Genomic DNA, 25770 nt, shown 5'->3' on the forward strand with positions numbered 1-25770 from the left:
TTATGTTTTGTCTACGAAATTAAAAAAAAAAAGAAGCTTTGTTCTGTTTTTTGCCACCTTATTACCTTTGCCATTTTGACATTTTTTTATTTTCCCCTTTTTTTATTTCCCCTTTTTTTATTTCCCCTTTTTTTATTTCCCCTTTTTTTATTTCCCCTTTTTTTATTTCCCCTTTTTTTATTTCCCCTTTTTTTATTTCCCCTTTTTTTATTTCCCCTTTTTTTACTATCCCTTTTTTCATTTTTCCCCTACACTGTTACCCTGTTTTTATATGTAGATGTATAATTAAATTCGCACGCAAGGGTGAAGATTTAGCCCCAGTTTAGTTGCTGCATTGTGCTAGTACACGCGTGCAAGCATTAAAATGTGTACCTGCGGTGCCTGCCCCCGTGCGCCAGTCGTAGTTGAGTGCAACAAGAAGCGAACGCGCGGTGAAAACGGGGGCGCACACGGCGTACGGTGCGCACACACGGATATAGGCATGTACATATAAGCATATATGTGTGCATATACGTATAAACATATGTGTGCATATACATATAACCATATGTGTGCATATACATGTAAACATATGTGAGCATATACATATTAACATTTGTGCATATACATATGCGTGTGTGCATGCATGCCTGCGGCGCATGGGCAGAGGGGAATGTACAAGGAAAGGCGCACCTTACACCTGTACTACTCTCGCATGAGACGTGCAGGGCATAGCAATCCACAGCTCTTCCTTTTCCAACGGCACACGAATAGTTTAACGTCTATATGTAGATAAGCGTTTTTTCCCATTTTTCCTATTTTTCCTACTTTTTTTTTTTTTTTTTTTTTTATTTTTTTTTTTTTTTTTTTCCTTCTCTCCAATGCTGTTATTGTTCATATGCTATTCTCACAAACGCGCCGTTGCCCCTTTTCCGTTCCCCACATGTGGCACGCCAGATGCCATGTCGTGCGATATGCAGCGCAGCATACGGAGCAAACTGCGGAGGTGTAAACCCTGTAGCTTGCCGAGCCGTATACCACGCAGTGCACGGGGCTGTAAACCATCCATTTTTATATAGCAACTTTTTTTTTTTTTTCTTTTCATCACCCCCTATTTATTTTTTACAACGAACAGTTAACTACCCCATTAAAGTTACAAATTAAATTTTTTTCCCTTTTATTTTGTACGCATAATGTGAGGATAAAAAAGACAAGAAAGTTTGGATACCTGGTGAATTCGGTGCTTAGGTTGGTATACTCTGTCAGGCGGGTGAGGGAAGCGGCAAATGAATGATTAGCGCAGGCACGCGTAAGTGTATATCTGTTCGTATGTACAAATGGAGGCATGCAATTATGCACGTTTGCGCTACTGGGCGCGCACACCCTCACACATCGCGGTTGTACTTGAAAAGGCCGCACCTGCTAAAAAAAAAAAGATAAAGAAAAACGCGGCCGAGTGGAGCGAAATATAGCACTGTAAATCACCGTATGGGTGAACGCAAAATATAATTCCCCCTTTTGCGCGTTCTTTTCCAAAATGTAAAGCCTAAAGGCAAAATGGAAATTTTTTCATGCCCCAATTTTCCCGCCCCCAAGGAAGGCATTTTATTTTCCCCCTTTGAATAATTCCCCCAGGTGTTGAAAAGCGACTTTTTTGTATTTTCTTTTTTTGCATCACCTTTGCCAGCTGCTGTTTTTTCTCCCGCCTGTGTTTCACCCTTCCACCTTCGCACTCATAATTTTTTTAACGTAACTTTCGAAGGGGCACTTTTAAGGAGAGTCACGCTTTTACTCGCTCGACTGCGTGGGAATGATTGTGTATCCCCCGAATAAAGTGAGCAATTGAATGATTGGCCAAATGAACAGCTCACCAACTTAACAAAAAAGAAATAAAAAAAAAGAAACAAACAAAATTGTCCTAATTTGACGAAAAATAAGCAAACTGAGCGAGTATTTTCACCCCCACACGCAGCACAATCGCACATTTTGTCTGAATGTCTATATGTACACACATTTATATTCAAAAAAGGGGGCAGTTAATTCATGTTCTCCATTATGCCACGTAATTTCCCCCTCGTATGAAATGCTTTAAAATGGGTAAATATCGGGAGGATTAAACGATGCAGCTTCCTCTGAGTCACACGCAGGGGAGAGGTGCCACGTGTGCACACATGAGTGAATGTGTGCATGTGCCACTCATACGAATGTATTCTGACTCTACTTACTCGCCGCTACCACCACGACCTTCCTCCCGTATAGAAGATTTAGCCAAAAGCGGAATCTACAGCAAACAGTTCTCCCTCAGCCAAAACAAGCACAGCAGCGTAGGACACCAAAAGTTCATTGGAACAGATCAACCTGTGAATATATCTGCCAGTGGCTTCACCAGCGATGCCCCTTTGCACGTGCATCCGCGCAATCAATCACACCATAGTTAATAAAATCCATTTTTGCACCCACCACCCCCCTGTGTATTCCCCCTCGCAGGAAAGGTTGCAGAGACTTGAAAAGAGACTGAGCGGGCTACACTTCAGCATCGAATTGCAGAAAAATGAAAAGATTGACGTAATTTAAAAAAAAAAAAAATCCTAAATGCTCAACGCATGATGCGTAGTAAAATAATATATGCGCTCTCCTAACGCTGCCATTTTCCCCTTTGTCACACTTTTAAGAAACTAAACGAGAAGATCAACCTGCTGGAGGAGAAACTGGTAGAAATGAACGAAAACTCAAATAGGACCTTCGAAAAATTAAATGAAAAGGTAAGGGCAGTCAGCATATTCCTTGAGTAAAATCTACCACCAGAGTGTAGGACGACTGTGTTCATGTGCCGTCAAGCTGAAATAGTTATTTTTTTTTTTTCATTCCACTGGGCATTCATATAAACAGATGCTCCTTTTTCACTCACCCACTCACTACATGTCCATGTGCACTTTCACCCGCAGCTGAACGACATCAGAGTGGACGTCAATAATTACAAAACTGAATTGGAAGAGTTCAAAAATGACCACAGGAAAAAATTAGAAATCCTCCAGAAGAAGTAAGCAAGAACGCGGCAGTGGGGGTGAATGTAGTGGGGCAGGACGTTCCCCCTACGCCTCTCCTAAGATTACCATTTTTGCAGGTGAATGCCTTCACTTGTTGACCCGTACGTCTATCATTTGCTGCACATTTCCCCCAACAGGGCTGAAGAATTCATAGACAAAGAAAAGGAAGAATGGAACAAACTCAAAATAAAATTAATAAAAGATTTTCAAAATAAGACTAGCTTACTGAAGTACTGCAGCACGTTCATGTTCATGCGCATGTGCGAGTAGATAAATATGTACATGTGTGTACATACGATTGCATACTTAAGTATATTTCGCTCATTTGTCCTCCCCCCTTAGGGAAGAAATGACCGAGGAGTACGGACTGTTGCAAGAAAAGGAAGAATCGCTCAGAAGATTTTACGACGTAAGGCCCTGCCACGTTTGGAAGCGCTCTCCTCACATGCGCATCACTCCTACGTGCATGTAAATTAGCCCATGTGCACGATACAGAGTGCACCACCCATGAATGAGCCATCCACTGTAATACTAATTCACCCACCAACTCTCCCACTAGAATGAAATTGCGAACCTCAAATCGGTTGTTCAAAATGAAATAAACGAGAGAATCAAAACAGAAAAGATTATCCTACGGGACGTCGATGACAAAGTGAACGAAATTATTAAAATAATTAAAAATGAGAAAATCACCAGGTAAATGTTGAGCGTTTTGCAGAAATAGAAGAAGCGGGTGCATCCAAAAAAAAAAAAAGGGGGGCACTCTTTGCTTTTTTCCAACGACTTATATGTAGTGGAACAGTGCACACATGGATACGACGACGAAGCAGATGCGGATGCACACTTGCCCATCCATGCCAACTCCCCCTTTTGCAGGGAAAACTACTCGGAAAATCTGGTGTCCCTCATCGAGCAGTACTTTTCGCGAATAAAAAAGGAAATTGATAATGTACGCAAATGATATGGGAGGATGCCCTGGGGGGGAAAGTGGACGACTATTTTCACTCGCCCGTGTGCAAAAGAAACAACTGCAGGGTCTACCGCCAAACCGTCATTTATTCGTTTAATTTTTCTTCTTCAAAGGAACGACTCGAACGGGAAGACACGGAAGAGACGCTGGTTCATTTGATGGAGGAAGCTCTCGATAAAATTGGAATACCATTCGCATGATGAAGAGGAAGAAGAGGAAGAAGAGAAACGAGCAGAACGATGTCGTCCTTCTTCCTACACCCTTTTCTTTAACAAATTTTTGTACCACTACTAATTCAACTCCTATTTGTAATTCTTTTTTGCTACTTTGTTGCGAAAGATTCGTTCGGAAAAAAAAAAAAAATCCCCCAATTTGTCCCTTTTCTTCATTTTTTAGCGCATCTCCATGTGGCCACTAACGCACACGTGAAAACAAATACACATGTGATGTGGCCTTTTTTTTTTGCCACACCTTTTTATCGTTCCCCATTTGTGTAACATAATAAAAACTTTAAAATCAATTTTGTTTTAAATAATTTGAGTGTTTGTTCTTTAAAAATGACAGTAAAAACTTCCAACTTAAAAAAAAAAAAAAAAAAAAACACTTCAATAAATTGAATTCTAACATCATGCATAAAAAAATTGTCGAGAAAAAACGCTTGACAGGGTAAAACTTAACAAACAAAACAAAACAAAGCAAAACGTTAGTGTACTCTCACGGTGGATGTTGTAAAAACGGGGAATGAGTCGTCATCTTCTTCATCTTCATCATCATCCGCATGATAAGTATACGTTTGCGACGCAGGTGCACTCCGCGTAGGCATCAACGCTTTCGCGCGAGGGCATGTCCGTACGTCCACATCGGAAGGAATATTTATTAGTGCGAAAAGCGGAGTAACGTTGGGCAGTTCCCAGCACAGCCTGGAAAAGTCTCACAAAATTGACAAAGCTAACAATTTTTCACGTAGTCTAACTTAGCCTGACGTGGTTTGGCCACGCCTGCCTACTTGCAGGGGTCGGGCAGGGCGTCCAGCTTGGTACAGTTTAACAAAGTTCTGAAGCAGTTTTTCTCGCTGCACGATTTGCACTCGTCATTGCACTGGTCCTTTGCGCACTGCTTGTTGCACGAAATAAAGGAACACCCGATGAAGGAGGAAAAGCAGCTCAAGCACGTCGGGGAAAAATCAATGTTGTGTTTTTTCAAATATTTATTTACACATATATCTATTAAGTACGGTTTTGCCGATGACACCTTAGCGCAGTCAAAAAGGACTTTGTAGAAATCGTTGGACGCAACGCTATTCGATTTGAACAGATGCATTATGTACTCCCTAAACTGGTTCGTTTTTAAGCTTATATAATCTTTCAGATTTTCTGGATTTTCGCTTTGATAATTTTGACTTAGGAACTTCTCTCCATTTATTAGTCTCTGCTCGATGTCACCTGTACATCCTTTATTGTCACTTCTTTCCGCAAATATGCTCATATCGTTATGGTAGTTTTCACTTGGGGATTGGTAATTGTTGTTAATACCGTTACCTTCCAGGCAGAGTACGTCAATTTTGCAGGCCGCGTTCAGAAGAACGCCAAAGAGGAGGCACTTAATTGTATAATTCATTTTTCTCAAATAGAAATGGTAAGCAGGGCAGTGTTTGTTCTGCAATGTTGCAATATGGTTTGTGCTCGCACAAGGGGGGGAGGGGTGTTTAAGTATTCAAAATGGCGAAGGTTGGCAGTTTACAAAAGATCGAAAAAATTTTCAAAATTTTTGACAAGTGTTTGTTGCATAGGTTTATATATGCGCATCTCACAAATGCGTACACGATGTTGCTTCTTCAAATTCAGAATTAAAACATGGTAAAAACGCGGAAAAGAAAATAAAATAAAAAACTTCCTCTTAATTTTTGCATAAAATGAAGGGCACACAAATAGTTGAGTGTTGCTCGGATGCTTCAATAAAAATTTTATTGCTATTTTTTTTTCTTTTATTTTAAACATTTTTTTTTCTTTTTTTTTTTGCATATCAAAATGCCACAGTTGTTTTTACTTCGCACGTGAAACGTGTCGCCACTCCTGTTCGTTCGTTCGACCAACTGGCATGAAACGAAACTGTGTTTCAGCTGGATAAAAAATAATACCGCTTAAACGCGGAGGGGTTGTAAACATATAATCACATACCCACGCTGGTGCGGCCTATATATAAATAACTATATATGCACCACTACATTATATATGCGCGGGGATGTAACTCTTCTTCTGGTCCTGAGCCGCCGAACCCACGCTGCTGGGTTTGCCTTTGAGCTAGGTGCGTAAATACGAACATAAACGATATAGCATATGCGCGGTGGAAGAAGCTGTTTTTTGTGGGACGGGTGAAGCCACGCATTTTTAAGCAAAGGCCACACTGCATATATAGTATACCTGATATGTACACGTGCGCGTGCTCACCGCGCTGGGTAGCGGAATAAGGATGAAAAAAAAAGCCACGCGCAGCGCTGGACTAAGCGACAACCGGCTGTGCCACCCAGAAGGTGTTTGTTCTGTACATGTGCATGAGCGAGCGGGGTCTGCAAAAAAAATAAAACAAAAAATAAAAACAAATAAATGGATAAATAAATATATAATATATAAAAGAGCGCTCCAAATAAATAGCTTTAATAGCTAGAAAAAAAAGTTACAAGATAGAAGTTAGAAGTTAGAAGATATTATCGCCATAACTGCTTTACATTAGCCGGGTTGAACGAACGCCCCCCATGTTGCCTACCTCGCGGTGCACAAAATCTTTTATAGGACCCCCGTACCTCCCGAATAAACCCATATGCTGACTGCAACTTTTGAAAACATGCGCCCATTGCGCTGAGGTGACTTAGCTAGTATGTATACGCCACAGAAGCCAATTCATTCCTCTACTTGGGGTGTCACACCTAGCGTGCTAGAAAATCTGTTCATATAAAACAACGCTGCGTGCATATTTGTTTCTCCTACCGTCCGCTGCGTATACCTTTACATCGCCCTGGGGGAAAGGCAATCCATGAAGGCACAGTGAAGTATACGCTATAACCTATTCCAATTTTTAGTCACATTATTCACTATTCAAATGAGTGAATTTTCACCGCACGTAGAAAGCGTGCGAGCTGTTCTTTTAGAGGGCGGCCCGCCTTACCTAGTAGAACAAATTATACGTTGCTAAAAATGGAAAGGTATTTTTTTATCAGAGTTGCATAAAATATGGACGATCAGCACATGTGCAAAACGAAATTGGGATTGCTGCGTCAGACTTGAAAAAATCGAATGATAAAAAATTAAGTCCAAATGGAGACCCCAAATGGGCGCTTTTTTAAAAGGGGGAAATTTTATGAACAACTTGCCCATTTTTAAGGCAAACAAATGAAAAGAAATAAAATGAGATGAAGCGAAGTGGGCATCATATTACTTCACATCGACTGAGATTGTCCCACTAATGCAACACCCTCACCCTATTTGCAAAGTTCTCCCCCTATGTTATGCCCGCAGCAGAAGATAGGCGGGGGGTCTTCCCCGTAAAGGCGCAAAAATAACAGGCCTTACGAAACCACGTGCTGGGACTTTGCTTCGTCTATTTATATATCGTTTCCGCATTTATTTGGTCAGCTAAACAATCGAATGGGAGAAAGAAAAAAATAATAATACGTTCTTCCACTCATTGGGCACACAAAACTGCCCCCCACACACACCACCTGTCATGTACTTATAACTGTTCCACTTTTATATAAAAAAAAAAAAAAGCCAAAATGGAAGCAAATTTTTACATGATAAAATTTTCAAAGAGGGTAACAATTTCCACACATATTTAGAAGAAAGCGTGAGGTGAGGTAATCCCATAAGACTACTCCTTTCATTCCCAATAACGGTTCGGAACGTTCCTAGTAGATCCCGCTCCCTATTATAACTCTGTACACTTCCCCTAATCAGTTTTAATTAAAAAATCGTTTGCTTTGATAGTAATATGTGTGGTTTAAATGCGAGAAGGAATTGCCCGCGCGCATTAATCACTCTTATGCCAATTTGAATGAAATAAAGCTTGGCCCTCTTCCATATGCCTCCCTTCTGTGGGTCTCTCACAATGGAGCGGCATTTTCTTTTTTCTCTCCACGCGTTTGGTGAGAATAAGTTAGACAAAAAGGTGGAAATAAAAAAAAAAAAAATCCTGTAGTGTGAATATATATGCCCTTTTGCCAAAAATATGTACTTCTTAACCCCTTCAATTTTGTTTTCACTTGCTTTCACTTATTTTTATTTGTTTTTTTTTTTTTTTTTTTTTGGGGCCAAAGTGTGCAATGTGGGAAGGCTGTCTTTGACAGATGAATAGCAAAAATGGAGAGCACATAAATGCGAATATGCGCAATGCCGCTACGTTTATCCGCGTAACGGATGTGCCTATACATTTTTTCCTCAAATTAAAAGCATCAAATTTGTATCCCTTTCGGTGAGGCTTATCTTACGCCCCCCAGAGGAGGACAAACACTGTGCAAGGAGAGAAACTTCGCACCCTTGGGGGACGCATCTAACTGGGGACCCCCCTGCAGTATAGCAGCATATGTGTATTAACACACATGTGTATTTTCTGCGAATGGTCATAATTATATATATGTACACACAAGCGAGAGGCATACGCACGTGAAGTGATGCACGTATGCCCTTAGTCACTCCACTTCATGACAGCAATTGATTGGAAGGGGCACACACCCAAGATAAGCGCACACATACACGCACATATACACACATATATATGTGCACATGCAGATGAGCCGCCAACCCGGCGCAAATCACGCACACCACGCTGCCCATTTCTGCAATTCCGCGCCCCACACTTTTTGCAACTAACGGAAAGCAACATGCTGAAGAAAAAAAAGGACGCAAATGTGAAGGAAAAGCTAAAAACGACGACGAACGGGATGAGCTACAAAAACTGGGAAAAAAATCCCAAAGCGGAAGTGCTAGATAAAGAGGAAGATTTCAAACACCTGGAGGAAAAGGAACACGAAATAGAAAAAATATCGAGGAGAATTTACGAAGAAAATAGTAAAATAAAAAAAATAAATTTACATCATAAAATAATAAAGGAAGAATTTGAAAAGAAACAATTAATCGATCAAAGTGATAAAAAAAAAAAAAACACTCCTGATTATTACAAAAAAATTACAACAAAGTTACAGAACAACATAAATAATGTGGAGGAGTACATTAATAACATTACAAACGATATTAACATTTTAAAAAGCTCCATAGATGACGAAAGAAATGAAAGAATTATCTACAATAATAATATGAAAATTCTTGTTAATGAATATAACACTTTAAAAAAAAATATTAGCAACTTAACCACGCAGGAAAAGGAACAAAACGCGCAAAATGAAAAGCTAAAAGTGGAGCTGAATGAACTCATTAAAGAAAAAGACACCCTGGAGAAAAAACACAGAGAAGACTTCAAAATGCTGCAGCAAAAATTGAAGGAGCAAAAAATACTATCGTCTGAACAGAAAATACACGAGCTAATCAAGATGAAGTACACCTGCAAGGAAAGGCGAAATAACAAAGCGGCGGAGGGATCCGAGGACGAGTTGGCGCGAAGAAACGAAAGACACGCCACCTCCACCACCACTAGCAACAACAACAGCAACGATAATAGCAGTAGGAACCCTTCTGGAGAAGTAAACGCCCCAAATGACAGCTCCTACCTCCTGGAAGAAGCAGACTACGAAGATGAAAAGAAAAAAAAACTAAACGCAAAAATAATTCTCCTAAAGAAACTGTGCCTGAGAATCCTATTCATCAACGAATATCAAAAGCAAAATATTAAAAAGTTGGAAGAAAACATCGAAAATATGAACAAGGCAATCAATTCTATAAGCATGCTGACATCCAAAAAGGGAGATTTCGATCACATCATTATAAACTTAAACGCCTCCAAGGAAAAAAACTACAGTCTCATTTCGAGAATAAATTTACTAAATTACGAAACCAACGTTTTAACCAAGTTAAATAAAAAAATGAAGGAGAAATTTAAAAATATTAACCTCCAAAATGACGAAATGGTTAACTTGAAGAAAGAAATTACAAACAAAATGAACGACAAAATGACTCATATTAAGACATCCCTACTGAATAATCAAGAAACTTGCAAGTTAAAAAAAAAATGCTTTCACGATTGTGTTATGTACTTGAAATGCCTTTACGATTTTATTAAACAATTTGAAAATATGAACAACAAATTAAATCTAAGGACACAAATAATAAATAGAGAAAAAAATTTCCATTTTAATTATATACACAAATATAATGAAGAAATTCTGGTCGATGAAAATCACCTAAATGACTTTTTAATATTTATTGAAAAATATATTTACGCTCTTAACTTTTACCTTCCTTCTCCTACATTCAATTACAAAAACTTTATCATTGAGAACCCCAATTTTGACGTTCTCGGTTCTGCCCTATCGGCGCCTTCTCTAAATTCCGCCTCGAACGAGAACGCTCATTTGGATACCCTCAACTGCGTCACCTCCGAAAATGAATTGGGCCCCTCTGAAGGGGGTTCTCCACAGGAAGACGAAAAGTTCACGAATGAGCCCCTAAGTGAGGGGTCGATAAATCTGCACCCTCCCAGTGGGGACGACCCCCTGAATGACACCAGCCAGGGAGGCGATCAGCTCGCGAGCATTCCCACGCAAGGGGATCAACAGGAGGAAGCACACCAAGAGGAAGCACTCAAAAAAGAGGAAGAAAACCAAAAAGAAGAAACACACCAACAGGAGGAAGCACACCAAAAGGAGGAAGAAAACCAAAAAGAAGAAACACACCAGCAGGAGGGAGCACACCAAAAGGAGGAAGAACTAAACGACAACCAAATTGATCAGCACCCTGCGGCGAACAGCCAGATGGGCAACCCCATTGCAGAAGTAGAAAAAGAAGACCATAAGTTAGAAGAGGGAGCCAAAGAAGAGGAAGAAAAAAATGCCATGGAGGAAGAACAGCCAAAGGGGGAGGAACCACAAAGCGAAACAAAACTAAGTGACAACGTGGAAGGTGAAAATGGACAACATGGTAATGATTTGCCAAGTGGGGTGAATGAAGGTGACCCGTCGGAAGGGGCACCGAAGGAGGGAAGTTCTCCTGGCGAGCAAAAGGAGGATGAGAGTACGCCTAACGAGGAAGAGGTGAAGGTACCAGATGAGGATAAGGTTAACGTGCTAGATGAGGAAGAGGCGAAGGTACCAAATGTGGAAGAGGTGAACGTGCCTGGTGAGGAAGAGATGAAGGTATCAGGTGAGGAAGAAATGAAGGTACCAAATGAGGAAGAGATAAAGGTATCAGGTGAGGAAGAAATGAAGGTACCAATTGAGGAAGAGATAAAGGTACCTGATGAGGAAGAGGTGAAGGTACCTGATGAGGATAAGGCGAACGTGCCAGATGAGGATAAGGCTAACGTGCCAGATGAGGAAGAGGTGAAGGTACCAGATGAGGATAAGGCGAATGTGCCAGATGAGGATAAGGCTAACGTGCCAGATGAGGAAGAGGTGAAGGTACCAGATGAGGATAAGGCGAATGTGCCAGATGAGGATAAAGCGAACGTGCCAGATGAGGATAAAGCGAACGTGCCAGGTGAAGAGCAAAGCAACGCGCCTAATGCTGAGCAGGAATCTTCACCAAATGTGGAGGAAGTGAACACACCGGTGGAAGAACCGATGGACGCACCGACAGATACGCAGCAAACTTCGCCGAACGCGCCAAGCGAAGCGCAGGCAACCCCCGCTGTCGCAGATATAGAGGGAGATAACCAAAACTACAATTTAAATCATTTCAATTCGCGCAGCATCGAATACGATAAGCTAAAAGAAGAAGTTCCCACCGAACTGTTAATGAAAAAATATGACTCTAAGAAAAACTCAACGGCTGCAAATTAGGTGTGCAACAGAACACACCAAAATTTGCATACCCACAAGTTGTTAGCACAAAAAAAAGGGTGCATTCCCCTCCTCCCCCTTTCAAGTGCTACAGCGACGTTTAATATGTGCAGCAAAATGTACATCGTTTTTTTTCACTCTTGTTTTGAAATGTTTAAAAAGGAATAAGGAAAAAACAGAAAAGCATTTAAAAAAGCATTTAAAAAGACATTTAAAATAACATTTTAAAAAACATTTTCATCATGTTCCTTGTTCGATAAAACTTTTAACCCTTTCAAGGCAAATACGGATAGGCAAAACGCTATAATTCTGTTGAGCGATATGGGGCGGGAAGTACCCGTACGTAAGTAAGCAGGCAGCTTCCCTCTTCAGGATTCTTACTGCTATCCAAAGGGGGAGCAAAAATGTAACACATAAATTGTGCTGAACGTGTGTCGTTTACGTTTACGCTGAGGCCAATATGAAAATAAAACTGGCCTCCTCTCACTGTACTACCGCTTTCCCGCATTCGTTGCATTATCACACTGTTGAAACGGGAAAAGGAAGCGCGCGGGGGACTACACCTGCCCGTCTGCTATGTACAGGAGGACGTCACTCAAATGGATGTTCCCTCGGATTGTCCCCAAGCGCAGAAAAAAAAAGAAAGTGGGCCTATTTGAGTATATCTTTTTTCTTTTTTTTTACCAATTAAATTGTAAAGAAGTTCACATACGGTTTGCAAAAAAAAAAAAAAAAAAATAGCGCAGCTGCACTTCAAACAGGTGTACTATCAAATGGGGGTGTTTTATAAAGGAGTGAGTGGCGCACGCACCCCTTAAAACGGCACTTCGCTGCTGATAAGGGTGACCTATTTAACTATTGATCAAGCACTCGCACAATTTATCGGTGTGGAGCTGCGTTTTCCCCCGTGTGGCTACCCGCTCAAAGGACCTGATTTAGCAAAGACTCCAGGGGGTTCCTCTTAGTCATTCTGAACAACTCATATATGTACAGATACACCTTTGCTCTGCTGGTGCCTTCCAAAAAGTGATAAACCGTAATTAGCTTATTTAGGAAGATATAACCAAAGTGCTTATTTTCATTGTAGCATTTTTTACGTAGCATGTGCAAAACGAGTTGAATTATTTTTCGGTAGTACGCGTAGTTTGATCTGTTTGGCGATTTTGCGTACGTCCTTTTCAGCAGCGTGTTGTGCACATCTAAGTAGTAACTTCCTATAGCCCTTCTGCCCCTTCGACGTTGCTTATTCTCCAAATGGTTCTTCTGTTTAGACGTTTTTCTCAAGCCATAAGAACTAAAGTAGCTATGAAGGACTACCACATTTTCGAGAAAAACCATCACCTCGTTGAGCACAAAACTGAGGTCTTCATTTAAAAAGGATTCTTCCACCGCCACTTTGGTCGAAATGGAATTCTGCGCGAACTCCCCGTTTGGAACTCCCCGATCGAACAAACTTGTGCAAATGTTAAATAAATTATTGAACATAAGAAATATGTACTTTATAAAGGTTCTACATGTTTTCAAATTAGCCTGTTTCATCTCTCTAATGTTCGTTGTATGATCGGCAGTTAGGTTTCTCCCTCTCTGCTTCGCACTCTCTTTTCCCACCCCTTGATTCTTTCCCTTAATGAAGAGGTTAAAATATTCCTTATGAAACAGGTTGATAAAAATGTAGTACAAACTCCTATTCAAATTTTTTATAATTTTTATCAAATCTGAGAAGGTATTCAAATTTGTTTTTTTCAAATGGCTTGCTTCCTTTCCTATAATGAACGTGCTTCTCACTTTAAGAGAAATGTACTTGTGGAAATTGCTGTACCAGAAATTCCACAACTCGAATTGGTTCCCTTTACTTGGTTCCCCTTTTTGGCTGATCACCTTCTGGGCGTTATTTAGTATAAACCTTTTTATTTTTTTTTTTTCCTTTTTCAAAAGCGCATTTGTAAATATATTGGCGTAGTCCACACTCGGGTAGAACAAATTCGAAACGATGTTACTTACGAAGAGGGAGAGGTAAAAGAATATTTCCGACGTTTTTTCGTAGCTCTCTTTAAAAACGTAGCCCATTATGTAGCGATTTTTGGTCATTTTGCCTATGTGCGTTTGGTTGGAGAGTACAATGGAAAGGGGTTCTTCCTCCTCCCTGCTGCTCCTCTTATCATTTAGTGTTGCTTTGACTTTCCCTGTTTCGTTTTTTTCCACTTCCGTTAACGATCCTCCTTCTGACTCTCTATTGTGCATCCGGCTTTTCATGGATAATTCCCCCTTGTTGGACGTACAGCTGCGACCCCATTTTCCGAAAGGGGCCACTTCCCCCTCGCCTTTCCCTCCTGAGCAATCCGCTTCAACGTCCACGGTGCTCAGGTAAAGCCCCTCATTTCGACCATCCGTGTCGTAAACATTTATCACGGGCATCGTGAAGGAGGAGGGATAATAAAACGCTATTTCGTCTTGGAACAACTTCTGGTGCATCATTCGATCCAGCCATAGCAGGATGTTGTTCCTGCTTATCAGCTTCAGCACGAGGTTGTTTTTGACGTAGTACGCCACGTCGCAGTTGTTCTGGTTCGTGCCGCCAACCCCGTTCGCCCCGTTCTCTTGTGCGCGACCTTCACCATAGAATACGTGATCACCACCGTTTTGCTGCTCCTCCGCTTCGCCATCACTACCTCCGTTGCGCCTGCTCTCCTCCGAGTCGCCACCCCCCACGCAGTCAAACGGCATATCCTCTAAAGGCAACACGCCACTACACATGACTAGCAGAATTAAAAACTTCTTCAACAAATTGTAGTTCAGATAATTGCTAAAAAACATGGTCAGGTAAATCTCGAAAATGTTATTTTTATTTAATATGTTCAGAATCGTTTTTATTGCATTTTTATGATTCCCCTGAATGTAGCGCAGTTTGTCCGTCGCTTCCTCTTCTTCCTCCTCCTCTTTATTGGCAACTCCATTTCTCTGCTCATTCGCTTCCTCCCCATCGTCATCCTCATTTTGAAAATCGTACACCATTCTGTGGCTGACGTTGGACGTTGCGAAGAAGCTCCTATCGATGGTGTTGCTTTTCCGCTGCCCGTGTGAACCACCATGGTACGGGTTCTCTTCCACATAGTCACCATTCTGATCATACGCGGTGGTGTAATTTGCATTTCGGGTGGAGTAGCCCCCATCATGCTGCTGCACAGAGGATCCTCCATATGGTTTGTGAGGTGCGTATGATCCGTTACATTCTTCGCCGCCACCCTGCCGGTGGTCCGCATACCCCTCATCATAGTTTTGGCCGTCCCCCCGCTGATAATCCGCATCCTCCTCATCATAGTTTTGGCCGTCCCCCTGCTGATAATCCGCACCCTCCTCATCACCAAATGTGTTGCCGCTTCCCCCCTCGATCTCGCGGCCGCTCCCCCGCAAGTCATACCTCGTGGAGAAAAGCGCCTGCGTTGATATGATCAAAAAATTGATGACATTCAGCGACGTGAAATTCGTCTTCCTAAATTGGTAATCCAAATACGCGTGGAAAAAATGAACCGAAAAGGTTTTGTTCCTAATCAGGTTTTTCAAGGAATCCCTGAAGCCCTTTTTCTTGTAAATGTCGTTTATTAAAAAAAAGGAGTAGGTCGACACGCAGGGGTTTATGTAGTACGAGTTTGGGTCTACCGAATATTTTAATTTCTTCATAAAAAAGAACAAATAAAATAGTTCCTTAAAGGGAATTACCAGCATCCGTTGCTTCTTCTTTCGGCCCGCACTACTGTGCATGGTACTGCCACTATTGTGGTACCTTTGCGAAAGGCTATTTTTCCACATCACGCCGTGATGACCGGCTTCTTCCGCCTGCCCAGTCACGCCGCCAGATCTCCTAAACGAATTTAATCGCTTCCTAATTTTATAGAGAACAAACGAATTCTCAATCAGCTGGTAAAAAATGGACAACCCCTTTATGCTAATCATCCTCACTATGATGTCGTTGCTACTCAAACAGAATATTAAAATTTTCAAAGCATTCATGGAGAATGTTTTTATCCATTTCCCGAAGAAGTCAATATCGTTTAGTAGATATCTCTTTAGTAACTTTTTGTAATTCTTTTTAAAATGAATTTCTTTCATTTTTCTTCCGTACAGTAGATCGCTACTGTCGACTATGCAGTCCGCGTTGATGCTGCTGCTGGGGTGATTCTTCTTCATTTTAGCTAGTTTCCCTTTCGCGAACGTTTTCTCCTTCGTGGCGCTCCTTTCCGTGTGGTTTCCCTCGACCCCGTTCTGCTGGTCGTTCCGCTGATCGTTATGCTGATCGTCACGCGGATCCTTCTCATTGGAGGAGTTCTCCGGGTCAGCACCTACGTTATTGCCACTCTCATTGCCAACACCATTCCGTTTGTTATCCCCATCTGCAGTGTCCTCATCAGCTTCTTCATTATTTTCATCCCGTGGCTCCTCCCTAAATGTACTGCAATTCTTGTACGCGTTACCTTCATACGGGCTGCTCATAAAAATGCTCGTTCGAATGGTCTTTCCATAGTAAATCATATTTTTGATGTTCGTTTTTTCCTCCTTATCGAGTAGATCTAAAATTCTTGTGGATCTATGCACGCTGTGGATTTGTTTAAATTTGATGCAAAACTTGCAGTTGCTATTACTTTTCTCGTTTTTCTTCAAATGGTAAAAGTGTTCCTTCTCTTCATCGTACGAGATAAGTTTGTTGGAGCTTCCAAAGGGGAAGCCTCTCTTCGTGTGTTCGTTCGTCCGATGCACCCCTCCGTTGTAACTGTTGTGCGGATCCGCTTCGCCATTGTTGCCATCATATGTGTGGGAGTAGTTTCCCAGGTCACCGCAAACCAGGCTTCCCCTCCCGTGTGCCCCCCCCCTTTCCTCATCCTCGTTATTGTCGTAGTCTATGTAGAAATGAATATCTGGGTACTTCCTTATGTAGCTCTTTATCTTCCGGTTGATCTCCTGCATATTTAGCAAGTCGAAATTTAAAAAAACATTCTCATGGCGGTACGACGTGTACAAAATTCTAAAGTGGTAAAAAAAAATCCTCAATTTTTCGGCCATCAACACAAAGCAAAAAATCAACTTGCTAACTATTAAGCACAGCAAAAAGAGGTAGTCATAAATGTTATCTTCCAATTTTATTCTATGTGCTAAGAAGAACGCTTCCCTTTTGATACATTCATTTTGGCTCATTATGCAATGTGGGAGTTTCGTCTTGTAACGCTTCAGCAGGAGTTCCCCTTTTTGCATCTTCCAGTCCGTTTGGTGGTAGTCATTGTGAATCCCTTCTTTTTGCTTTCCTAACTGTTTCTCATCCGATTGGACACAACTGGGACCATCCGCATCGCCCCCGCCAACCGCGTCGTGGCTGAGTTCCTCCCCCGGTGGGTACACCTCCCTCTCGCAACATTCGCTCCGCCCTGACTTGTTCATGTGCAGATAAAACAAAAAGTGGTTCTCTCCACTTTCCAACTTCCTACGCACATTTTCATTCAGATAGAAGTAGAGGCACGTCTTATTGAGCATGCTGGTGTTCATATTCAGCCAGTCGTAGCTCCCATCATTATTTAAATTAAATTCTTTAAATTTCAATACTTCATCGATTAGCTGATTATCCAGGATGCTCTCCATGGTGACTGACTTTAAATAATGCGAAATGTCAACGAAGAAAATGCTCCTTATGTGCACATCCACACTTTCGAGGGTGTACCTGTACGCTCTTTTCAGTGCGTTGAATAGATCCCTGTTTAGCGTTTTCAAACATATGGCTTGCGTTTGCGGCGCCTTCTCCCCGCGCTCGTCATACCATTCTTCGTAGAATATTTTTACCAGTTTTAGGACGAACAGGAGGGCGTCCCTACTTCCGTGATGGCAATCATCACCGCAACCATCATTGCGCTCATCCCCGTTATCACCACCGCTCTCATCATCGCGCTCATCATGGCTTCCCCCCCCATGGGTGGTTCTCCCAACCCCTCGTTCGCCCCTAAACTCTTCCAACTGCTGCACGATTAGCCTCCCCACATGCGCATCTCTGAAAAACGCCTCGACCAATGTTAGCGCGCCCAAGTTTCTTAACTTCACATATTTGAGGAGCAAAAAGAAGGCGTAAAAAACGGCGTACAATTTTTTGTCCTTTTTCAGGTCACCCACATCGTGCTCACTAAAAATGTACATGTAGTTCTTCATTGCATTTTCATAGTAGAAATGGTTTTTCTTCCCCCTTGCACAGAACGCTAAGTCGGTTAGCAGATCGCACAGATGGTCACCCACCATCCTTTCGAGATTGAATTTCCCCACATTCTGGTTCAGCATCTGCAAAAGTAGAACCAGCAAAATGCAGCGATCGTTTCTTCTTCCTACCGTGCCATTTGGGAAACTCTCATTCGGTCTCGTGTCGCCGCCGTTCCCTCCTTGGTTAACGGCGTTGTTATGACCATGTTGGGTGGGGCGACTGCTCATTTCCACAGAGTTGGATACCCTCCAATGTTTGCGACCAGTTGCGATATTTCTGACGCACCCGTTTTGGTCCCCTGAAGTGGCACTACCTGCACTATTTCTACGCCCCCCTTCTGCGCCGCCCCTTTTCAAGCTTTTAAAAACCCCTTTGAAGACAAAAAAGGTAACTCTCTCGTAGCACCGCATCATACGCTCCCCCTTTGGAATATCATTTTTGTAAAAGTAGCCATAAAAGTAGAAGAACGCAACTTCGCATATTCTCCTCACGACGTCCTTGCCGTACTCTCGACGCAGTTGTATCATTCGCTCTTTCCTGCTTAGCATGTTTCCCAAAAAGTACAAAACGGATAAGGCTATAAATAGGCAGTTTTTATTTTTCGCCTTCTTCGTGCTAAGCAACAGAAAGCTAATTCTGTTTCGCCTTCTACAAACAGATTTGTATGCGTGGGCAAATTTTTTCAAATAAATTTCGGCTAGCATGGCTGAGAAGTTTTTTCGAGGCAGCCTAAAAACTTCCTCATGCGTTACGCTCTCTAAAAGGTGCCTGTCAATTTGGTCGAACAGCGGATGGGTGTACTTATTTTCCAGCAGGTAGAGAAAAATCATAAAAATGTGGTTCTCCTTCGCGTTGCTACAGGCTGCTTCCTCTGGGGGGGCCTTCAAATCGAAATGGGCCACGTAGTTCTGCAGGATATGTGCTTCCACTTCTCTTTCGACATCCCCACGTTGCTGCAAAACTGTTCGCTCGTTTTTGATGCCCCGAAAGAAGCAATGGTTGTCGGTGCTTCTATCGGTGGTGCTTCTATCGGAGGTGCCATTTCCCCCCCCCCTGAGGCCGTGACGAATAACTCTTTCCACAATGGCGCAGCTGAGCGGGCAGCCGCTATCGCCGTACCATTTCTTAACGTACAACTTGCACAGCTCATTTAGGGTATCGCCGGTTTCGCCTTCCAAACGTTCGTCTCGCGTGATGGTGTCAATCAGTAGGGGCACCGCGATGGCGCCGCTTCGGTGTATACCTTTTATGCCATTTTTTAGTCCTACCTTGAAATCGCTTCTCTCCTTTTCGCTACGCATAAGGTTGACGAAAAAGAGAGCAATCTGTTTCAAAAGAAATGATCTGCAGCTCCCCGTGGGGGGTTCTCCCCCATTTGGATCACTCTCAGTTTGGTTGCGGTCACCCTTAGAGGAAGCGCTTCCCACGATTAACTTCCTCATAAAGCATTCCTTCCCATCTAACATCTGCAGCAAGGACAAAATCATGAGGGACAATTTCCCCCTAATTTGTTCGTCCCCCTTGTGTATATCCTCTTCCGCGATGATATGAATCAAACGAACGAGGCTCTCCCCCACCAGCCGCCTATGTCTCTCCCTTTTTAGATTAAACAGTTGGATGCTTTTCCCCACATAACACAGGATAAGATGCGCGAAGTGGTGGAGAACAACTCGATTCGTTTTAAGTCCCTTCTGCAAATGATTCAATAGCTTTACAAATAATCCATTTTTAAAAATATGAACAAATAAAGAACACATGGACTTCGTTAAATTACGCACCTTTTGAAAGAAATTATTTACATCATATTTTTGATCCCCTTGTTCTTTTCTACTTCCACAGCTAGCGATTACATTCTTAACATCTTCGTACCTTCTTGTGCGTTCTACAAATGCATGAATGATTGTATTTACATTGGCACTCAGGGTTAGGAACACCTCCACCGTTTTGCTGATTTTTTCAATCAAATGGAGCAGCGTGTTGGAGAGTACATTGCCGTCACCGTTAAGGTACACATAAGTGGTAAAGAAATAGTTAACTATCAAAGTGCTAACATTGCACAGGTTGTAAAGCAGCAGTTCAGCTTCTTCACATTTTTTCTTCGTGCCCTCCAGGTTCCCTACGCTGGTGTAATAAGAAGCAACGTTATTGTGCCTCAAATAAATCTCCAACATGGTTTCGCCCCCCTTCGTAATGTCCCTCTCAATCGAATGCTTATCACTTTGCATAAAAAAAAAGGAACCGCTTCGATTATTACTTGCCTCGTTCGTGACACCCTCTTTGCGTGCCTCACTGCAGAGCTGCTTTATTTCTTCCCGGTACTCTGCCACACTTTTCTGCCCCATTTGAACCTTCTCAATTTGCCCTAAAAAGGCATCTACGCTTTGCAAAAATGTTGCAAAAGTGATAAAAGCAGCCTTCTGTTTGTTCGCTTCATTCTGGAAGGCTACTTTCTCTTGGGACCCTTCCACCATGTTGGTTACACCCGATTGGGGTTTCCCACTCGGTTGGTTAAACGAGGTGCTATTGCTGGGTGTAGTTCCCCCCATTTGGCTATCACAGGGGTTTTCCCCAGTTTGTAAAAGGTCCTTCTTCCTAGTAAAGGCGCAAAAGAGTTCACCTAAACTTCTCTGGTTCTTTAACTTTTCCCTCACGCTTGGATACACATAAGGGTTCAGCAGCAAAACATATTTTACATAATCCAGGTAGTTCACATACACCTGTACGATGTCCTCAAGGGTGTAATCGAACGCATCGCCGGCGCCTCCCTTGGTCTGCTTCTCCTCCTTGATGACCTTCATAATTGGTATTCCCTTCAGGGCGAAGTTCAAGTTGCTCGTGAAGAGCAGCTCTACTAGGAGCCCGAAAAAGGGGGAGGCTTCGCCCTTAAGCGGCTTCTCCTTTGGGAATTCGTTTGTACGCTTCCCCACCGGTTGGATGGTATCTTCGACGGAAGCTTCTCTGGCAGCTTCGATGGACGGTTCGATGGACACTTCCCTGGAGGCTTCCTTGGGCGCTTCCCCGGAAGCTTCACTAGGCGCACCCCTGTCGAGGTGCACCGCCCTACTTCTGTGCAAGTTAAAAAGGCGGCAAAAAACGGACAGCGCAACGACGAACTGGCGCAAGCTACGAATGGCCCTCAAAAAATTCAAAAACAAAAGTACATCATCCACATGGGGGGAGTCGAAAAATTTCGTCTTCCTTAGCATTCTGTGCAGAAGGGTCTCCACGAAGGAGTAAAAAGCCAGCGGCACATCTGCCGAGCATTCCTCATTTGGTGAAAGTACCCTCTTCTTGTAGTACGCCAAAATGGGGAACAAATTATCCAACAGGTGGTAACTTTCGAGGGGGAAATAACACTTCTCGAAAAACAGCTTGAGGAATATCCCGTACACATTTTCGTTAACATTTGCAAACAATTCAAAGCTTCTTATTTCTATAATTCTCTTCTGACTGTACAGCTCATTTAATAATTTTTTCTTCAACTCGCAATCGTCGAAGAGGTTAACAAAGTTGGTGACTAGCATAAAATGGTACACGTACAAATTGTCCGCATATATGTGAACGTCATTTAGGAAGTAGTGCAGCTGGAGGATGTGCTCTCGCTTTTCCTGATTTTTTTCACTTCTCGCATTCACCATTTCGTGGTCCTTGGCGCCGATGTTGAAGGTGTAGTCATCCGAGTCGCTATCGTGCGAAGGGTCAACTTCAAAAGTGCTGCCTGCACCTGGCAGATTGTTTCTTTTTCCAAACTTTCCACCATCACGGGCATCCCTCCTTCCCACCTCATTATTTTGCGCCCCCTTAATCTCATTTATAATGTACCTATTTATATAGGCAATGTCGAATAGGTAGTACGAACTAACGAGGTTGTAAAAAGCGAGCGATAGATCCTCCTTTATCCTGTTCATCAAAACGATTTTGTTCACCCCTTGAGGGAAGGGCAGAAACGAATCAAGGGACAAAACAAACATAGAAACGCACTTGTAAATTTCGAACGTGTAGTGCAAGTAGCAGATAATAAAATAATTGTAATAATTCTGCTTATCCCTCTTGGTGAACTTTTCTACAATATACTTGGTAACATTCACGGGGATGAAAAAAAACAAAACTTCTTCAATTTTTTTCTTGTAATTTAATTCGTTCTCCAAATGGTGCAGATAACTGTTGGCTTCTTTCACATTTTGCATCACTACCCTTCGGTCGATTATCGCACCTTCGCTGTTTTCTGTAGATCCCTCTTTAAGCGCGTCGTGCAATTCGATAAGCACTTTGTAATGAATTACCTCTCCACAAAGCTGTAAAAAATTTGTATTTCGCACCACTTCGCTATTGACACGTTGGTACGCATATTTGTGTTGCAGCAATGTGGGGGAAGCTTCCCCCGATTTGTTCGCGCACCTGTTGTTTACTAACTCACTGCTGCTTCTTTCTAGTTTCTTTTTTTTCCTTCTCATATTGTCCCCCTCCTCATTGCTCGGCGGTGCGTTGCCCATCTTTCTCTTCCTCTCACTTGTCGCAAGTGCGGTGGTCCCCTCATCATGGCACACTTCGGCTATGCCATCACCTACGTTGGTACCACTTCTGCTGCTCACCTGCATGTCGCTACAAAGAAGGGAGAAGTATCTACTCACTTGGGTGGGTAAGCGGCCCATTTCTTTCCCCCCCCTTTTGTGGGTGTTCCCCCCATTGGTCCTATGCACGAAGAATATTTTACTCACATCAACGAAAAGAAGCAGAAACAAAAAGAGGTTGTCGTCACATGTTAAGACGTGCAGTTTGCTGCTGCCATAGTAGAGGTTGATAAAATGCTGGTACTTTTCTATGCTGATTAGAACAATATAATGGTTAATAAAAAATTTTATTTTTAAGTCGGTTAGGAAGGAGAGAAAAGCATTATTCACCTTATTCTGGATTTGCTTTTCATCATTGTAGGACTTATCTCTCAACAGAATAACCTCTTCGTCCTCCTTCACATTGCGCGTGATTAGGTACTGCTTCGTTTCCCTGATGCAGGTGGCTATATACATTTCTAGGTTGGCGAAGATGAGGCAAATTCGACGAATGTCCCTTTTTTGCACTCCCATCACGAACAGTTTATTTCTCACTTGGGCGTACTTCTCACTTTGCATGTTTGTGGTGCCATCGAACAAATCATCATGCATGTTGGCTAGCTCGCCTCCCCCATCCTTCCGGTTGCAATTTACGGTTAAGTAGTAGGAGGATGCGGTGGGGGAAGAGTCACATGGGGAACGCCTTTTTTTCCCCCTCTTTTCTTCCTGCCCCGCTTCATCCTCCTCTCCATGCGAACCCTTCAAAAGGAAGATACAATTACAATTAAACTTTGCATTTTTGTAAATTTCGCTGAACTTCCTCCTCTTTAACAACTCGTTTATAAAAAACAGTACCGTCGGGTCCATCTCGCTCTGCACATCATTGAAGAAAATTCCCACCAATTTTATCACATTGAAGAAAACGTTCATATTTTTATACGTTTCACTTTTTTCCAAAATTTTGTAAAGGCACAGAATAACGTAGTGTCGTAGCTCCTCCCCACTGCTACAGTATATTTTGCGTATCTCCTCACAGATCGTGTGAAAGTAGGTGTGTATTTTGTCGCTCCTCGTGCTATCTAAGTAGCAGTAGGCACACATGACTAGAAAGGCTACCCGCACTGCGTCGAAATCGGCCTTTCCGACGGCTCTGCAATTCGGGTCTGCCTCATCAGCGGCACATCTACTTCGCTTTCGCTTTCGATTTTTTCTTTTTTCCTTCCCCCTTTTCCTATCTACAATTTTTTCCTTAAACATTTTCGTTTTCCCGTTTCTCTTCTTCACTAACATTTCTGCGTAAAACTCGCAATTTTCCACCTCCCTATTTTTTTCCCTCTCATTTGCCACTACCCATGCGGCGCCCCCGTAGAGTAGGTGCTTATACAGGAGAACTACCTCATTTTTAAAATTGTAACTGCAAAGAAGAGTTTCGTCCTCTTTGGTGCGGCCATCACGTGTGGGGTTGTTCTTGCGCCCCTTCTTTGTATCACGAGAGTTCCCCCCCTCTGATGTGTCCCCATTTTGTGAGGCTTCTCCCAAAAGGGACTCATCCCCCGTTGGAACACTTTCATCTTCCTCCCCATCGAGGCTCTCCCGCTTTGCCCTCTCCACCTTTTCGTCAATCACGTCATCGAGCTCTTCCCCACTGTCCTCCAAATGGGTCAACTCATTTTTCCTCTTCAACTCGGAAACAGTTTTGAGGTTCTTTTTCAATTCAATCAAATTTAATATCAACGAGGAGGAACGCAAAACAAAATGAAACTTCTCATGGAAAAGGAAAAGATGCAAAATGACATTTAAAATAAATATGCGGTTATAACTGAAGTTGCTCAGAATTGCAATTTCGAGAAGGTTCATTTGTTCACAGAGGAAAAGACCTACATTTCGGAAGGCCTCTGATTTGACAAACCTATTTTGGCGCTCATCATCCGGGTGTGTTTTCCCCAACTTGTTCCGGAGGACCCAATTCAAACTATAAAAAATTATTTCAACATATCTCAGGTTAATGTTGTGCACTGACTTGGTTCCCTTCGTTTTCGCTGCCTCGATGGATAACACAAAAATGATCACATCGAGGTAGTTATTTTCGATTAAAAAATCCACACACATGTTGTAATCTTCCTCAGCGAGGTCTCCATTATTTTTTATCAGCCCATACAGGCCTTTCAGCCCCCTTTCGATCTCCTTCTCACTGTCGCTATTCAGCTGGGAGCATATTCCCTTCAGAGCGCCTTTTAACTTCTCCATTGTGCAGAATTTCAATTTTGGTTATTCACGACCTGGAGGGTTTCATATTATGAACGATTTCAAGTGTGGCTACTCTACCTCGCCGCTTTCGAAGATTGCCCAACTGACCGACCTGTTCGTTCAAAAAAAAAAAAAAACGCTTCTTCTCTACTTGTAAACACAAAACTGTTTCGTTTCTCCCATTCAGTCGTTTTATACAAATAAAAAACAAAAAGGGGATATAATATATCCCGCGCCGAATTTTTTTTTTCCCCTCCTTGTTACTTATGCTCCCACATATAGGATGATGCGGGTGCTACGCATTCGCATAAGTTCTGTAGAGGAGGCCCTCTTATTTGGGGTTCCAGAAGATTCCACTTCAAACACGAGCAAATGGGGATCCCCCAAACGTACATTTTGTACATAAACATAAAATGGGAAACATTAAAAAAAAAACACAAAAAAAAATAAAAAAAAATAAACGTACATTTATGTATATAATATATATATACTACTTGGATGCGCGAGCATTCAAATGGCTTCAAACATAATTGCAAAAAAGTGTTCACTTGGTTTTGTACGCTTTGATTAGCTGGTTATGCGGAGTTGGCCAATTGCGGAAGCGTAGCTATTTTTTCCAGCGTAGGAGTGAAAACGTGATGGTGATTATTTGTGACGGCTTCCGCCTCCCGTGGCGTCGTGCCGATCCGCGCAACAACAGAAAGATCTACCAAATTGCCGGTACCAGTTGGCTTGTCGCCATTTGAAAAAAAAAAAAAAAAAAAAAAAAGTGCATACGTGCATATGGAAAAAAAAAAAGGAATACA

At 42.3% G+C, this 25770-nt stretch overlaps 4 protein-coding genes across 4 annotated transcripts, besides 41 other annotated features; 2 read left to right on the forward strand and 2 right to left on the reverse strand.

Moving 5' to 3' along the window:
- Positions 1-723: 723 nt before the first annotated feature.
- Positions 724-779: a microsatellite.
- Positions 770-794: a microsatellite.
- Positions 795-981: 187 nt separating this feature from the next.
- Positions 982-1041: a microsatellite.
- Positions 1042-1047: 6 nt separating this feature from the next.
- Positions 1048-1093: a microsatellite.
- Positions 1094-1200: 107 nt separating this feature from the next.
- Positions 1201-1372: a microsatellite.
- Positions 1373-1479: 107 nt separating this feature from the next.
- Positions 1480-1514: a microsatellite.
- Positions 1515-1650: 136 nt separating this feature from the next.
- On the forward strand, positions 1651-3987 carry PVX_087720 (hypothetical protein, conserved; the record flags this gene model as incomplete). The annotated part of the gene is made up of 9 exons (XM_001613355.1): positions 1651-2076; positions 2239-2303; positions 2467-2544; positions 2652-2741; positions 2925-3019; positions 3164-3256; positions 3369-3435; positions 3586-3722; positions 3903-3987. The coding sequence occupies exons 1-9, from the start codon at positions 2058-2060 to the stop codon at positions 3985-3987; spliced, it is 729 nt and encodes a 242-aa protein (XP_001613405.1). The 5' UTR covers positions 1651-2057.
- Positions 1679-1848: a microsatellite.
- Positions 2023-2064: a microsatellite.
- Positions 3988-4466: 479 nt separating the features above from the next.
- Positions 4467-4500: a microsatellite.
- A 498-nt stretch (positions 4501-4998) lies between these two features.
- On the reverse strand, positions 4999-5952 carry PVX_087725 (hypothetical protein, conserved; the record flags this gene model as incomplete). The annotated part of the gene is made up of 1 exon (XM_001613356.1): positions 4999-5952. Exon 1 carries the CDS (start codon positions 5611-5613, stop codon positions 4999-5001), a length of 615 nt encoding a protein of 204 aa, XP_001613406.1. The 5' UTR covers positions 5614-5952.
- Positions 5705-5727: a microsatellite.
- Positions 5792-5812: a microsatellite.
- Positions 5890-5913: a microsatellite.
- Positions 5953-6473: 521 nt separating the features above from the next.
- Positions 6474-6499: a microsatellite.
- A 66-nt stretch (positions 6500-6565) lies between these two features.
- Positions 6566-6595: a microsatellite.
- Positions 6596-7183: 588 nt separating this feature from the next.
- Positions 7184-7228: a microsatellite.
- Positions 7229-7782: 554 nt separating this feature from the next.
- Positions 7783-7834: a microsatellite.
- A 412-nt stretch (positions 7835-8246) lies between these two features.
- Positions 8247-8287: a microsatellite.
- Positions 8288-8303: 16 nt separating this feature from the next.
- Positions 8304-8333: a microsatellite.
- PVX_087730 (hypothetical protein, conserved) lies at positions 8319-11938 on the forward strand (the record flags this gene model as incomplete). Its single annotated transcript, XM_001613357.1, has 1 exon — positions 8319-11938. Exon 1 carries the CDS (start codon positions 8690-8692, stop codon positions 11936-11938), a length of 3249 nt encoding a protein of 1082 aa, XP_001613407.1. The 5' UTR covers positions 8319-8689.
- Positions 8596-8630: a microsatellite.
- Positions 9480-9510: a microsatellite.
- Positions 9863-9891: a microsatellite.
- Positions 11939-12859: 921 nt separating the features above from the next.
- On the reverse strand, positions 12860-24964 carry PVX_087735 (hypothetical protein, conserved; the record flags this gene model as incomplete). Its single annotated transcript, XM_001613358.1, has 1 exon — positions 12860-24964. The coding sequence occupies one exon, from the start codon at positions 24962-24964 to the stop codon at positions 12860-12862; it is 12105 nt and encodes a 4034-aa protein (XP_001613408.1).
- Positions 13438-13468: a microsatellite.
- Positions 14820-14844: a microsatellite.
- Positions 15091-15164: a microsatellite.
- Positions 15647-15677: a microsatellite.
- Positions 15805-15833: a microsatellite.
- Positions 16532-16575: a microsatellite.
- Positions 18480-18527: a microsatellite.
- Positions 18789-18813: a microsatellite.
- Positions 18966-18989: a microsatellite.
- Positions 19084-19111: a microsatellite.
- Positions 19523-19574: a microsatellite.
- Positions 19960-20084: a microsatellite.
- Positions 20678-20843: a microsatellite.
- Positions 22023-22052: a microsatellite.
- Positions 22716-22742: a microsatellite.
- Positions 22877-22906: a microsatellite.
- Positions 23321-23360: a microsatellite.
- Positions 23690-23724: a microsatellite.
- Positions 24965-25090: 126 nt separating the features above from the next.
- Positions 25091-25111: a microsatellite.
- Positions 25112-25331: 220 nt separating this feature from the next.
- Positions 25332-25360: a microsatellite.
- Positions 25361-25770: the final 410 nt, after the last annotated feature.

The sequence above is a fragment of the Plasmodium vivax genome, chromosome 1, assembly GCF_000002415.2.
Source record: "Plasmodium vivax chromosome 1, whole genome shotgun sequence".
In the NCBI taxonomy this organism is placed as follows: Eukaryota; Apicomplexa; class Aconoidasida; order Haemosporida; family Plasmodiidae; genus Plasmodium; species Plasmodium vivax.